The sequence below is a fragment of the Azolla caroliniana genome, unplaced genomic scaffold (genome assembly GCF_043228905.1).
Source record: "Azolla caroliniana isolate FFs.n. ecotype wild unplaced genomic scaffold, voAzoCaro1.0.p SCAF_9, whole genome shotgun sequence".
NCBI classification, from domain to species: domain Eukaryota; kingdom Viridiplantae; phylum Streptophyta; class Polypodiopsida; order Salviniales; family Salviniaceae; genus Azolla; species Azolla caroliniana.
Window position 1 is genome coordinate 910,171 of NW_028230444.1, and position 15,714 is coordinate 925,884.

General features: G+C 37.4%; 1 protein-coding gene and 1 long non-coding RNA gene across 3 annotated transcripts; one reads left to right on the forward strand and one right to left on the reverse strand.

Moving 5' to 3' along the window:
* The first annotated feature begins 35 nt into the window (after window positions 1–35).
* On the forward strand, window positions 36–10,015 carry LOC147859724 (hikeshi-like protein). Of its 2 annotated transcripts, none has more exons than XM_087325091.1 (3): window positions 36–186; window positions 8,762–8,951; window positions 9,375–9,949. In XM_087325091.1, exons 1-3 carry the CDS (start codon window positions 118–120, stop codon window positions 9,836–9,838), a joined length of 723 nt encoding a protein of 240 aa, XP_087181217.1. In that variant the 5' UTR covers window positions 36–117; the 3' UTR covers window positions 9,839–9,949. The 2 variants fall into 2 exon arrangements, with proteins under 2 accessions (XP_087181217.1, XP_087181218.1); XM_087325092.1 differs by having other exon boundaries at window positions 53–186; window positions 8,835–8,951; window positions 9,375–10,015.
* On the reverse strand, window positions 204–408 carry LOC147859725 (uncharacterized). Its single transcript, XR_015530277.1, has 2 exons — window positions 292–408; window positions 204–239 (listed from the first exon to the last, which is right to left on the reverse strand). It is a non-coding gene; the product is annotated as an uncharacterized LOC147859725 (long non-coding RNA).
* Window positions 10,016–15,714: the final 5,699 nt, after the last annotated feature.

Here is a 15,714-nt window from a genome sequence, read left to right on the forward strand (position 1 = left end):
CAATCAAAAAATCTATACACACCGCACGCAGAGAAAGACCAGAACTGCAGCAGAAGCAGTAGTAGACTGTAGCAGTCAGTATACGAAGACGACGACGAAGGAGAAGCAACCAAACGGATGCGATGCTTCCGTTGCGATCATTTTGGTGGCGATGAAGAACAGTTTCGAAGAGCTTCTCCGAACACGGTATGCCTTCTCCTCTGTTTCTTCTTCTTCTTCTTCTTCTTCTTCTGCTGCTGCTGCTCTTTTATTTTACACCAGAGGGAGAGAGAGAGAGAGAGAAAGAGGGACGTCCACATGTAGTGCTTTCTTTTGCTAGTTTATAACCAAATCAAAGACGTTCTGGTGCTCAAATAACTTCATAGTCTCAGTGCTACGCATGATACAGAATGTGGTTGCAAATTTAGGGTTTCTCGGTAATATCACAGGAGATATATATATGTATATATTTGCGTGTGTTTGCATGTGTATACGTGGGTATAGTTTGGCCTGGTAAGCTCATTTGGTGTGGCCTCTACCAATTGCATCCCTTCACAAATTGTGTCTTTCATTCTGGAGAACATGAAGAGGAAAAAAGAACTATAAAGGTAGCACAATTTGCTTGTTATCAGGCTATTGCAAATTAATAGACATTTGTGACAGACTCTTGCAAATCAACAGGCCTATCGATGATCCATCTCCATTTTTGTTGATAGATATGTATGTAACCAAAGACAAGAAGTGTCTGCTAGGTTGCCAGGGCCACACTCTGCCCAATCACCAATAATTGCCCTTTATAAAAAGAAGAAAAAAGAAAAAAGGATTTCCAAACCATTCGTTTTACAATTTATTGAAAATTGATATGCATTCAATGTTAGTTGACCTCCATGGTCTGGCATTCATATCCCAATGCTTGAATGGTGTGGAACGAGGAAGAACCGAACAATCATGGGAAATGTCTATATATATAGTCTAGCACACTCACCCTTGAGTTGATTATTTGGGCAAATGCATGTCCCAATACAGCTCTATGACAATCTACATGCTCAATCTCTTACTTCAACCGGGCATGTAAAGAAATCCTTTGAATCTAATCATGATCAACAAGCTTCTAATCCTTCTACATGTTTTTGATTTCCCATGTATGGATATGTATAAAGGGAGAATCATCTGAATTTTGGATATAAGTCCATAAGCATGACTTTCATCAATGTCTAATCAGTATCAGAATCCAAAATTGACAGGTCTTTGATGGGCTAGTACAGCAGCTTAGCCCTTATGCCCCATGGTCAAGAAGCATTTGCGAAACTCTTATCAGTGGAAGAGTATCTTTCTTTGAACCATGGTGGCCTGTGATGCATCACAGTACCAAACTGAACATGACCTATGTGGTGGGCCTTGGAAGTCTCACAATTATTGACCATCTAATTCAACTATCAAAGAAGCATATAGTCCTTTCCATGATCGTACATTGTACGTACCTTGTACATGTACATGTTAGAGCACACTTGGTATCTTGTCAACACATTGATGAGATTTATAACTGAAAGAATCGTGTACAATGATTGTATAGAAAATACACTAAGATTTTATGTAGTCAACTTGGAATGAAGAATTATGAACTGAAAAATCCACACTGAGCTGTATGGGGTAGAAATTGTTTGGCAAACCCGCATCTAGAAAAGATCACTTTCAACAATTATCTTTGACATATGAACTCTTCGCATTACAAACATATACCATCTTCTTTACCAATAATCACATTTTGTGCATTTGTGGGGCTTGATGTGCTTTGGAGATGGGGGCATGAAAATCTAAAGTGTATATATTTTTTATCAACTATAAAAAGTCAAATTTCAAGTGAATGTTTACCCAAAAGATAAAATTTCTGACGCTATTTCATTTACCTTTTTTCTGACATTTGAGCACACTTTGGTCCAAAGAATATGCTGTTTTTGTGGTGCACTTGCTTCAATAGTATGGTAGGACACATTCATTTGATCTGTAAGGATGTTTTATAGACAAACATATGTACTTGTAGTTGAGACTTGGAAAATCCATACAAAACTTTGTCACAACCCCGTACATTATCATCCTTGAATATTAGATGTTATTAATTCCACTCCGTGTGTTTTGGATATTATTTTCAGCTTCGTAGCAAAATTAATCAGACAGGACTCAGTACTTGTCATTGTGAATTTGAATAAGGCATTTGATTGTGTGGATTGGAAAACTTGAAGATGCTGTGCAAAGAATAGGTTTTGTCTCTTGTGAAATTGAACAAGGCATTTGATAATGTGGATTGGGAATCTTGAAGATACGGTGCTAGGGGTGGACTTAGTTTCTTATGAATTGAACAAGAGATTTGATAGTTCACATTGAGATTCATGGAGATACCTCTCATTGTGAGTGAGTTGTCTTGTATCCACCACCTCTACAATGTAACAAAGAGAACTCTCTATATGTTTTGTTTGGGGTTCCATTATGAAAGATAAGTGCGTTTCATTTAGCATTTGTTTGTACACAGACTACTACCTTCTAGAGGACTAAATACAATTTCTGCTCAAAATTTCCAAGTCCATCATAGAAGATTGTATAATCATGGAGAACTTGAGTCATGATTAGATAGGTTTTTTCACTAGATATAATATTAACCTACAAACCTTTCACAATTATGTCCGGAGAGCTGCTATCATATATTTTTTATAGAACTGTTTATTAACATGAAGTATGAATTGCATCCAGAAGATTTCCTTGTGGTAATGAGAGCCTTGTAAGAGGCTGCACTATCTATGCCATAGACTTGACATAGAATAATGATTTATAAAACTCTTGATACAGTCTTAGGTTAAAAGATCATGAAGATTATTCCATTTGGGTGATGTAATCTGTTATTGCTATCATACAGACTATAGTGCGTAGTATATTTTGTAAGGGCAGTGTTCCTCTTTCTTTGGAACTAATTTAAGCAAATGTGACTTATTTTCGCACAAAAAAAATGCAGGCTTTGTGAGAAAAGCTGTTAATAGCAGCAACGGAACAATTGTTAGAACAAAATGGACACAGTGAAAGAGTAGAGCTTGTTTGTAAGTAGTAGCAGAAAATAAAAGTTTTTAAAAAAGAGGCTGGTATAGCCTTATACAAAACTGGGGAAAGTGGATGAAATGGTTGTTTGGTAGTTAAGTGACTCTTGTACTACCAAACAGGTACAATAAACTAGGAATATGAGGGAATGTCTTGGAAAAAGTGGAAGCGAGAGAAGGCATTTAAAGCGTTGCAGATTCTAGAGAGCAAAGGCATTTAAAGAGTTGGAGATTGTAGAGAGAGAAGAATCTAGGAAGAGAGAGAATGTAAAAGAGATAATAAAGATGAAAGAGAGTGCAGGTTTGGAGTTGCCACCCTCCAACACCTCTAAGCTCCAGAACGGCGGTCCAACATTGAGTCGACCAAGGAGTTGATCAATGGCTTGCCTTGGAAGTGGCTTAGTAAATAAATCAGCTATATTTTCTTGAGTAGGACAATATGCCAAGTTGATGACTTGTGATTTCACTAATTCACGAACAAAATGGTAGTGCACTTCAATATGTTTTGTTCTATCATAAAATGTTGAGCTATATGCCAAGGCAGGGGCACTTTGGTTGTTAGTGAAAATTGCAATAGGAGAGTCTTGCAAAACACCAATGTGACAAAATAATTGCATTAACCATAGCAACTCACAACAAGTATCCAAGTAGGCTCGATGTTCAACTTATGTTGATGAAGTAGAAACTGAGTATTGCTTCTTTGATTTCCAAGAAATCAAGCCTGAACCTAACATAAAACAATAGCCAGATGTGGACCTTCTAGAATTAATATCACCTGCCTAATCAGCATCTGAGTAGCCAACAAGCTCAATGCCGCCTCTAAAAGACAGACCATAGTTGAGTGTGTTGGCCAAATACCTAAGAACTCGAATAACTACTTACCAATGACTTTGTCTTGGAGTACTTGAGAAGTGGCCGAGAATAGTTAGGATCCATCGAACAAGAGAGTGGCCTGCAATTTGACATGCCATAGGTCTCAAGGAGCTGATTGAGATAGCTATGTTAGCTGAGGAAGATACCACCATGTGATTGATAGACCTCCATACCTATGAAGTAATGGAGAAGTCCTAGATCAGTCATTTCAAATGTGGTTTTGAGGTCAGCACGGAGCTCCTTGATTTTAGAAGCAAGGTACCCTGTAATTAGAAGGTCAGCAACATATAATATGATCAAGCATAACAGATTTTCTTGGGAAAAGACATAGAGATTGCTGCCAACATAACAGTGCGTACACCCAAGTGAGATAAAGAAGGTACCAATTTTGTCATGCCAAGCTTTGGGAGCTTGCTTTAAGCTATACAAGGCTTTGTGTAACCTGTAGACCATGTTTTTTTGCTCTAAAATCTTGAAACCTGGAGGCTGTTCAACATAAACTTCCTCTTTCAAGTCACCATTAAGGAAGGCTGACTTGACATCCATTTGAAAGATGTGCCATTTTTTTGTGAGCAACAAGCGCAAGCGCACATCAAATAGAGGTGTACCTTGTTGTCGGAATCAAGTTCACTCAATGGAATCAAGTTCATCAATGGCTCGTATGTATGATTCCACTCAATGGAATCAAGTTCAACTTCCATTACTGCTTTCCACTTTGGAAGAACAAGAGCCTCTTTTGCTGTAGTGGGTTCTTATGATTGAACAACAATGCACAGTAAGGCAAAGTTGCATGAGTGAAGTGGCTGTTGTGACTTATGTGTTCTTTTCATGTTGGTTGGAGAACTAGATGTATACTTGTGAAGTTCAGCGTCAGAGAGATGAAAATCACGAATGGTCGCTTGAAGCCACTTGGGAAGTGGTGGAAGCTGGTGTGTAGAGGGAGGGGAAACAATTGGAGTTGAGGGAGAAGTTTGAATTGTTGATGGAATTAGAGGTTGAGTAGGAGTAGGAGGAGATGGGGGGTTTGAATGTGAGACATCTTCGTCTGAAATAGGAGATTCTGGAGCAGTTGGTATTTCAACTGTGAACTCAGGCGAAAGCCTAGAGTCATCTAGCTTAGACTCCACAAAATGAACATCCCTAGAGATGACTAGGGACTTCGATTCTAAATCCCATAACCTATAGGCTTTAGATTGTGTGCTGTAACCAAGAAATTTGCATTTCTTGGTTTTGGACCCAAATTTAGTCCTTTTATGATTTGAAATGTGAACATAAGTATCATAACCAAATACTTTCAAATGAGAAACTGAGGGCTTTACGCCTGTAAATGCTTCAGCTGGGGTCATTGCAGCAACTGCTTTTGTTGGGCAGCAGTTGATGATGTAGACTGCTGTGTTGACAGCTTCACCCCAAAATGAGACAGGAAGATCAGATTGAGATAGCATTGTACGAGCCATCTCTTGGACTGTCCGGTTCTTTCTTTCCACAACTCCATTTTGTTGAGGAGTATTGGGTGTAGAAAATTGGCAAGCAATGCCTCATTAAGAGCAGAAATGGTGAAAATCTTGGGAGATAAACTCTCCACCATTGTCCGACCTGATCTTTCGAACTTTTTTTGATGTCTCTTTCTCCACAAGAGCTACGCATTCTTGAAATTTGGTGAAGGCTTGAGACTTTTCTACAAGAAAATAAACCCAAACCTTACGGGAGAAATCATCAATGATAAGCACAAAGTAGCGTGCACCACTAAGAGTAGTGGTTTTCATGGGACCACAAAGATCCATGTGCACTAACTCCAAGATAGATGTTGCACAGTGAGTGGCTTCATGAGGGAAAGGCTCTCGATGTTGCTTTCCATGGAGACAAGCAACACATGGGGTATTAGGAGTTTTAAAAATAGGAAGACCCTCAACTAGATGTGAAGAAGATGAGCTTTGGATTTTTCCAAGGGGTTATGGGAACTTTTCAGGCGGTATAAACCACCTTTTTGTGTGCCACTAGCTACAATTTGTAGTCTATTGGTGTCAATGACTTCCAAAACTGAGCTATCAAAGTTGACTCCATAACCTTGCTTAGTGATTCGGTAGACTGAAAGTAAGTTGGCAGAGATGCGAGGCACATGTAGCACATCTTGAAGAACGACAAGTTCATCATTTGAAAAATTGTTAAGAAACACACGAAGCCTCAATACTTGAGGCATCTCCTATGGAGATTTGGGAGGAGCTAGGCTTCACATCATGCAAAATGGATTTGTCATAAGTCATGTGTGCAATGGCACCATTGTCTGCTAACCACTCATCAATGGTAGTTCTAGCCAAATGTGAAGAATGTTCCTCAATGCCAAGGAAAACTGTTTCTTTGGCTGAGTGGACCGAGTTTGATTTTGGTGTAGGTTGACTTTTGGTAGAAGAAGATTTCTTGGCTTTGTCCCTTTTCTTTTTCCGACAATCGGGCTGAATGTGACCTCTGTAGCCACAACACAATAATCACAGGTGAGCTCCTTGTAGGCTGGGTTGTTTGGTGGTCTTGGATTGGGTTTGTTGTAGGAGTTTCCATTTTGCTTCCACTGGCCTTTACTTTGCACATGTAGAAGAGTCTCATTGGAATTTTGAGCACTTTTCTTCCTTGTTGCCCTATCTTGTAGCATGCCAAGAAATGTATTCATATCAGGTGTGTTGGGAAGAAGAGAAATTGTGTCACAAAAGGTTGAGAATGACTCAGGCAACTTTATCATAAGATGATGCGCAAACTCAACTTCAGTTGACTTGCTTCCCAAAGAAACTAGTTTCTTTTGGAGAGTAACTAATTGCATTATTTGATCCATGATGTTGGGAGTGTCATGAATCTTGAGATTTGCTAGTTGACTCTCAACAGCTATTATTTGAGCATGATTAGCTCGATGATACCTCTTTTTGATGGCTGCCCATAGTTCATTGGCTGTCTCTTCATCTGTATCTTGAAATTGACGAGCGATGCTCAGTTTAGTATTAAACATGAGGAAAGCATGAGCACGAGAATCCTTATCTAGCCAAGCTTCAATCTAAGCGTTAGATGAGCTTGCAACTGATTTGGTTGAAGAGGATGAAGTTACTGGTGGTTTCTTGTCACTACCATTGATTACATTCCATAGATGATGTTACTGTATCAACGTCTTTATTTGCAATTCCCAATCCAAGTTATTGTTCCCATCCAAGATGGACTCTTTGGGGAGTTGGGGAATGGTTGAAACAATGGTGGCATGTGAGGCCATGGATATCCTCCTCTTGAGCTACAACTGGACAATTTGCAGCAGCTGTAAGTAGATGCTCAGGGTCTTTCTACTCCCTAGATGCTAGGTGAGGCTCCGATCAGGGGAAAAGAAAAAAAGAAGAACCTTCTCTGTAGGGTGGGAGGGTGGCTGCTAAGAGAACCTCCTCTATAGGGTTGGGAGGGAGGCTGCAAAGAAAAGAAAAAACTCCTCTTTAGGGTGGGATAAAAGAAGATAGGTCTGTGTGGTCTTTGGCAAAAAAATCAGGCTGAGGATATGGAGACCTCACTGCTCTGATACCATGTGAGAAAGTTGTTAATAACAGCAGCAGAACAGTTGTTAGAACAAAATAGACACAGCCAATTTGTGAGAAGGCTGTTAGACAGCAGTAGAAAAAATGGTTGCAAAGAGTAGAGACACAGCCAAAGAGTAGAGCTTATTCGTAAGTAGTAGCAGAAAATAAAAGTCTTTACAAAAGAGGCTGGTATAGCCTATTTATACAAAATTGGGGAAGTGGGTGAAATGGTTGTTTGGTAGTTAAGTGACTCTTGTACTACCAACAGGTACAATAAACTAGGAATATGAGGGAATGTCTTGGAAAAAGTGGAAGCAAGAGAAGGCATTTAAAGCGTTGCAGATTCTAGAGAGAGAAGAATCTAGGAAGAGAGAGAATGTAAAGAGAGATAATAAAGATGAAAGAGAGTGCAGGTCTGGAGCTGCCACCCTCCAATAGGCATGTTGTTTATGATTATTGTATCTCATTATTGTTTAGCTTTTTCATTTTTCCATGAATGTTTTTGTACCCATTTTCGGTATTGTTTTGTTAGTCTTATATTTTCATTTAATGCTGTTTAGCAAGGCTGGTGAAGATTGTGAAAGTAATATTCAAGGTCAATTTTGATGTGTTAATAGTGTTCTTGTATCCCTTGGGTGCTAATGTGCATAATGTTGGACTGAGGAAATTCTTCTACTCTACGTGAAGAGATTGCAAAAAATAATTTAGAACTGATTGTGAGAACATTTGAGTCAATGTAGAATTATCTCTAGTACATGATTAACATGTCAGCAATTGAAAGATGAGACTGAGGAAATTCTTCTATTCTATGTGAAGAGATTGCGAAAATTATTTTAGAATTGATTGTGAGAACATTTGAATCAATGCAGGATTGTCACTAGTACATGATTAACATGTCAGCAGTTGTAAGATGCCTTCATCAATTTACCATCATCAATGAAAGTGAACCTTAACATCTTATAAATGAGACTCTTTTATAGGGATTTCTGGATGTGCAAGATGTTTGAACCTTAAAGCTCCATCACTTAATGTCTGCAAAACAATAAAATTGTGTCAAACCTGAATTTTAGAAAAAGTCTTTACTAATGATACACAAGAAACCTTATTAGACTTTAGTGTTTTTTTTTATCACTATAACCTTATAAACATACTCGAGTCACGCCATAACCATACTATTGCTTCACTATTGTACTTTTGTGATGTTTGTTTGGATGTACACTGAGGGAACTTACTGAATTGAGGATTTTCTAGGTATAAGATATTGAGTTTGCTATTGCTGCATAGAATTTGTGCTCAAAGGACATCCAAATACTGTTCCAGTGTATACGCATTAAAGAGATACTCTCAATTCCTGTAGCTGCGTGTGTCATCATGTTTGGTGTTCTTTTCCCTACACGAAGTTTTCCAATGGATGCAAGTAGCTTTACACAAATCGACAGTATGCACTGGGTTCTTGACATGAACCATTTTGTAGGTAAGATGTGTGTATTTTTCTACATCTGAATGAAGTTGCATCACTGACCTCAAATTAGTGAATGAATTAAATGACATATTGAGGGCTTTCTGAATTCTTTGTGGGCTTGGCTGGGATGTTTATGAACGCGTTCATTGCTAATTACTTTTGAAATTGAGTACACACAGAAATATCCCTAACCTTTTGCATATGAACGAGAATACTCTTTATATTTTTGCATATGTACTAGATTTATCCGAACACCACTCTGCACTGCAAATTTTTTTAATACGTAAGAGTATTCTGGTAAAAATTCAGACCGTTAGGGGTATTTTTGTGTTGCTCCCCATCTTAAAATTTAATTGGATTGCTTTTAGAGTACTTCAGAGCTTATAAGTAGAGGTAAAATGTTTGTTACCTTTTGTTTAAATGCACCTTGTGTAGGAGAAGCATATGATCAAGTGAAAGAAATTTGCCTTTTCTTGCTGAATGAATTCTCTCTTCCACCAGAGAAGGCATTAGCAGTATATGTACAATCTCCAGGGTCTGAATTTCAGTATTGTGGTGCGGTTCACCGAGGCTGTCCTTCGGCTGTTTTACCATTACTATGGCCGAGCCCTGGTGGGCAATTCCAAATAATGGCACCTGATGCAACTCCCCTTTCAGCCAAAATTGGTCTTTCCGTAGAGGACGTCATTACTCTTCCTTCTATGAATGTTGGGCATCAGCAAAAAGTTGAGGCTCTTGCAATGAAAGTGGGCGAAAATCTCTTCAATTTCATGCAGTCCTTTTGTACTGTCGACGCAAACAAACTTGTTGTCCCCATGGATATATTGCAACGATGGTTCAAGAAATTCCAAGACAAAACAAAGCGAGACCCTGATTATCTCCGGAATTTCATGCTTTGAGATTTGGTGAACCCCCTGTGTTTGTAAAAGACATCCATTCATGTATCTGGTTCGAATTATATATGCATGACTGCCTATTGGGTGGAAAATGAGACTGGGGTTGGTTTGGTTGCTATGGAGAATCGTATAAAAAAGATTTGAGGAATTTTGCAAGATTATATTTTCTTGGCTATGGTGCATTTTTGTTTGTGCAAATTATGTAGCATTGCATCAAGTAGCTTCTTTCAGGCATTTTTCCGTTTGTCGCATCTTCCTCTTATTCCATGCGTGAACACGTCATGTGTAAACCTAAATTTTTATCCATTGAACTCAAATTCTTGTTTACAACATAATGAACATGAGTGAATGCTTATAGAGGTATGGGTTTGCTATGGATTCGTAGTCTATTGTTAAGCAATATCTACTCGATGCCTATTCTATGATGTAAAGGAAAAAAAGTTTCTACCCATGTATTGGTTCATTAAATTTATTGATTTGTGTTGGGTTTTTCCTCAATGGATTTATTTCCTTTCTGTAATTTACAAAACTTTAGTCATCCTCTTTTGTTTTTAATACTAGACTGTCTGTGTTAATTTTATGTGCTGTCCATCCAATGATGTCACAAAATCACAAGTATGTTATCCTTCTATGTTTTCAATGTCACTTTACCTAAGTTCTACATATAGTTAAATATGCTTTGGGAGGAATCTGTTGTTCCAAGTTTTTGCTACATTTTCCCTCTAGTGATAATGAATACTTGTGTAACATTTAGTTCATAATGCCTATATTAATAGCATATTATACAAAAATTAGATTGCTATCATTAATTAATTTAGTCATTGATAAAAAGTATTTTCTCATTTGTCACTGTTTAATTAAGGGCAAATGAGCAAAATGCCCCTTAACTATATGCTTGCAAAATCCCCAATATGCCATGGTTTGAAGGAAGTATTGGTAATCAAAAGCAAGGTAATGAACATGCTTATTATGAAAGATATATGTAGGCATGCCACATTAGCATCTAATGCACACGACACAAGCATTGCCTAAATATGACTTGAGTAAGAAATTTTCATGGCATTTTCTATAAGGTCTTAAAATTGAATTACAGAAGGTATTATGGCATGGACATTGAAACGGGAAATATCAAAATGCATAACTTTTGATATTTCCCCTTTACTTGATGTATACTCAAAAGTTCAAAATTTAACAAGACATTACACATACATTTATAAATCAGCCAAAATGGGCATGTGTACAATTGTCACATAGAGTATACCCCACCAACTAATATCTTTCTCGGAAGCAATAAAAAATCTCAAGGTTCGCACATATGCAAGAAAATCTATAGTTGTCATAAATTTAAGACAATAGATAATGGCAATTTCTTCACATAATGAGTTGGAAAAATCTACAAATTCATCAATGGTTTTGTACGTCAAAATCAAATCGGTGGGCTATAACATTGGTTGGACCCAATCTTCAATGCAAACGTTATCCAAAAACTTTAATTATAAACTTAACACAAATTATTGGATTCAACTCAAGTAATTGCAATAAATTAAAGGGAAACTCTTGTGTTTACAATGATGTTCCTTGCATGTATGAGGAACCAAATTATATAGTAATAAAAGCAATCGGTCTCTTACCATCATACCATGGATGAAATGATTTTCTATGAACCCATGTCCCCACTCTATCAAGCCACTCATATTTTTTGAAGCCTAGATATTAAACTTAACCTTAATTTAGTTATACTTCAAGATCATTATCAATGGCGTAGTAGTTCATCCACATGGATGATAAGTATAATTGATGTGAAACAATTGTTCATAAGAGGCCAACATAGTGTGGAGTGCATGTGTTTTATGTGCATTTCACAATACCCTATGACATATAGACAAAGTTGCGAATCAAATTGTTTTTCTCTCTTTTTAGTGGCCATTGTTACAGGAATTTCTCTCTTTCTTTTTTCCTAGAGGGTGACTTTGGACAATTTGTTGGATTGAGATGTTGTCCAAAGATGAGCTAGAGTTTGTGTTCTGGTTTTAGAAATCGAGAATCGTAGGGCGCTAAGTTCCTTGACCCGGGGCTATTTCAAAGGTTCCATGTGAGCCTAGGGTGTGGATCCACACTAGAGTATGTTCCACATAACAACATTGTGTGGGGTACATGTACATATGTATGTGGACACACATAGTAGATATTGTTCTTTATTTTAGGTCAACCAGATGCAATGGAATTATTCCTTCATTAAATTGAAGCAAGTGGTTTGGGGGGGGGGGGGGTCCAAACAGCAATCGATAGTAGAGGAAAAGGAGTCCAAATCCAGGGATGGTTTTCATACAAATAACAGATTTAAGTGGGCGCTGATGGGTTAGTAATTGATGTAAAGGTTCCATTTTAGATCGATGGGCATTCAATCCATCCTCTGGTATATATACATAAATGCTTCAATTTGTTAAATCCCGTGAACAATCAGAACAATCTATTCTATTCTCATCATCACAGAGACTCAAACGATCTATATAAGCACAACCTCATCAATCCATCGGCACTATTAATCCTCAAAGATCCCTCATTCCCCACCTCCATTAATTCTCAGCAACATGTCTAGGAATAATTTCTTGAGACAAGGATTTGGTAGCTTCATGAGGGTCAAGTCGCCTCTGACAAGCCCACGTGAATCTTACAGTGGCAACATTAATTATAGGCTTGGAAACACCCCACGCCACGCTCACACTCAACCAAAGTAAGAAGAACTCATTAATTATAGGCTTGGAAACATGTGATTAAATGGGTGATTGTCGATGAATTAAAATGTGATTACTCAATCCAATTTTAAAACGTTATTCATTGTTGATGAATGGATGAAAATTAGCATGTGATTATTGGATAAAAGAAAACGGATATTATTAATGGGCAACAAGCCAATGGATTAACATGTGATTAAGAACTGAATATTCAATGGATTAACATGTGATTAAGAAGTGAATAGTTAATGAATTAACATGTGATTATTGGATAAAAGAAAAATGATGTTAACTTGAGTTTTATGGATAAAAGGAAAAGGATGTTATTAATGGGCAATGAGTTAATGAATTAACATGTGGTTAATGGGTGATAAATCGATGAATTATCAGGTCATGGGTTGATAAGATTTAAAAAATATGGCCGATGAATCAATGAATTAACATATTATTAATGGCAGAGTAGTTGATGAATTAAAACATGGGGTTTAATGCAAGGAGTATTAGTGGGTGAATTATGGAATGAACATGTGATTACTATAAATGGGTAAATTAGTGGGAGTGATCATGATGAGTTAACAAACAAACCAAAAAGGCCTAGTGAATGTTTATTAGTAGTTATTATGATCATAACCATTGTGCATCACTAATGTCGTATGTATGTATTTATATGGTGGGTGCCAATAGGTCAAGGTGGGTAAGTGTGGAGATGGTGCCACTATTTACAATGGTTGGGATCGCATTGGGCCTAGGGGTGGTGACCATGTATAGGGAGACCATGCACTCCCCCACTGTCCTTGTGAGCAAGAAAGCTCGAGTCTCATTGCAAGAAATCGAAGACCCGATCAATGTTCATCACATGGGCCATAAGTTTGTCACGTCCTCCCCTCTCCGTAATGTTTCCCAAGTGGATCCATTTGGAAGAACCTAAATCATCCTTTTCTATAGGCTGGCCATCTCAACAAGCCTATAATGTGTAGAGTTAAGAGGATCAAGCCTTATGTTGTACATCTATCAAATATCAAGGTTTTTTTAAAGTTTTTACACACAATAAACTTGTCCACCCCTTTTTCTCAAAGCTTTAATGTACACACATTATTAAGGGTTTATTTTGAAGCACAAATACTTGGAATCAGATATATTTCACAAAGTCCATATTGACATCAAGAAGTGGCATGCTACACCTATTCCGCTTCCCTCTTCCACACCTTGTTGTACAATTACTCTCTTTTGACTCATATATCTTAGTTTTGAAGAATTAGACGTGCACTCAACCAAAAGGTTTATTGAATTCCAAAAATCTAAATATAATGAGGTTTTTTAAGCTTAGAAATAAACCGCTTGAATAATACCCACTAATTTGATCCAACAAATTATTGCTAATCGAGTCGTGGTTAGTTAACTAGAACTCTTATTAGACATAAACATGTAAATATGATAGTGCAAATTATATTAAAGTTTGTTGGTCCCTAACAATAAAGTGCTAAGAGAGAAGGGGATGAATCGAAGATAACATTTTGAACATGGTGTATTTGCATTGAATATAAAGTTATGTCCTTTGGGCCCACAAACGCTCTTATGGAGTGGTTAGGAATCAAGATTAGAGAAATTAAGGGAAGAGTTGTTGGGAGTAGTTAGAGATATTAGTGGACAAGTAGTTGAGGGGATGGTTATTTAAGTAGCTTGTGTGCACAAAGGAGTGAAGGCCACTTTCTGGAAATTAGGGGAATGCCCCCCCCCCCCCTTAATACTTTTTCTTTAATATCAAAATACTATTTTTCTTATTCTCTCGAACACCCCTCTTCACAATGAAATCCTTCTTCCTTTATTGTTTTTGTAATAAATGCAATAATACTATTCCAACACCCAAACAACAATATCTTCCACATTCACTTCTTGTTATTGTCTATCTTGATGACATTCTTGTATGTTCCAAGCTTGTCATTCTAAAGCACATTCATCTTGTCCTAGCAAAACTCTTCAAACATGGCCTTGCGCAATAAGTGCGAGCTCAACCAAAATCCCAAAGATAGACAATGATGTCCAACACTTCCTTTTCTTTGCAAACCACCACCATTCTTACTGAAGGACTACACTACATTATCTTCACCACTTCTTTGTTCCTATGGACCATTGGAAAGCAACAACCAAATGATAAGCTAAAGACATCTTTCACTAATGTCCCAACACTCTATGCCTAGAACACAAATGGCCCTACCTTGTTTAAACTAATCCCTTTGACTTCACCCTTGAATGTATCCTTTTGCAACCTAAGTCCATCTACATCCTTCACCGTGTGATATTCTAGTTAAGGAAATTTTCCACAACGAAATAAACTACACAATCTATAACAACTAACTCTTAGCCATTACCATTGTGTTCAAAGAATAGTGTCTTTAGATCTCCTCGGTGCTTGACATAAAATAAATGTAATAATATACCATAGAAACCTCTAGTACACCACAATTCATGTTGTTAGGTGACTTTGGCTTGAAAGTAGTTTATAGCCCTAGGTTGCAACAAAGGTTTATGTCCTCTTTCATTAAATTATACAAACACAAGCCTGAAGAGGATGATAAGGATAATATTGCACTCTTTACGCCACATGACCTCAAAATCTCTATTGTACTAGATGTTCTGGATTTAATCTACTCTAAGAGATATTAGTAGTAACTCAAGATAACCCCTTCCACAAGAAATACTTCAACAACCCTTTGAACCACCCAATGGCTAACTCTACTGTCTACAAATGACATCAACTAGTATGAATTAAAAAACATTGACCCAAATACTTGCATATGTGTCAAGTGCGTCCCACGCATTTGAACGTTCTATATGAGTGCCATGATATGCCCATCAATAAAAACATTGGCATTTCAAAAACCATGGAACTAATCAATAATATATGTGGTTTTGCCAAAAAAAGGAATGCCATCCATTTAGACTATGAGAACCTCGATTTGTCTTAAGACATACCTTGATCTTCAATAGCCTTTTAGTTAGTGACGGAAGAGATTCCATCCTTGTTACGATGAATTGCCCAACCAAGATGACCATTCCCCCTAGAACAAAATGATGACTTAATTGCGAGGGATTTTCCAAAACTAGTTATTAAAAGGAGTCATACAAATACAAGACTTTACTTAC

Coding starts and splice junctions, on each gene's coding strand:
- LOC147859724 (XM_087325091.1), top strand. CDS start 118: ATGCGATGCTTCCGTTGCGATCATTTTGGTGGCGATGAAGAACAGTTT. Junction 187..8,761: donor GAAGAGCTTCTCCGAACACG/GTATGCCTTCTC, acceptor ATTGCTGCATAG/AATTTGTGCTCAAAGGACAT. Junction 8,952..9,374: donor TGACATGAACCATTTTGTAG/GTAAGATGTGTG, acceptor CACCTTGTGTAG/GAGAAGCATATGATCAAGTG.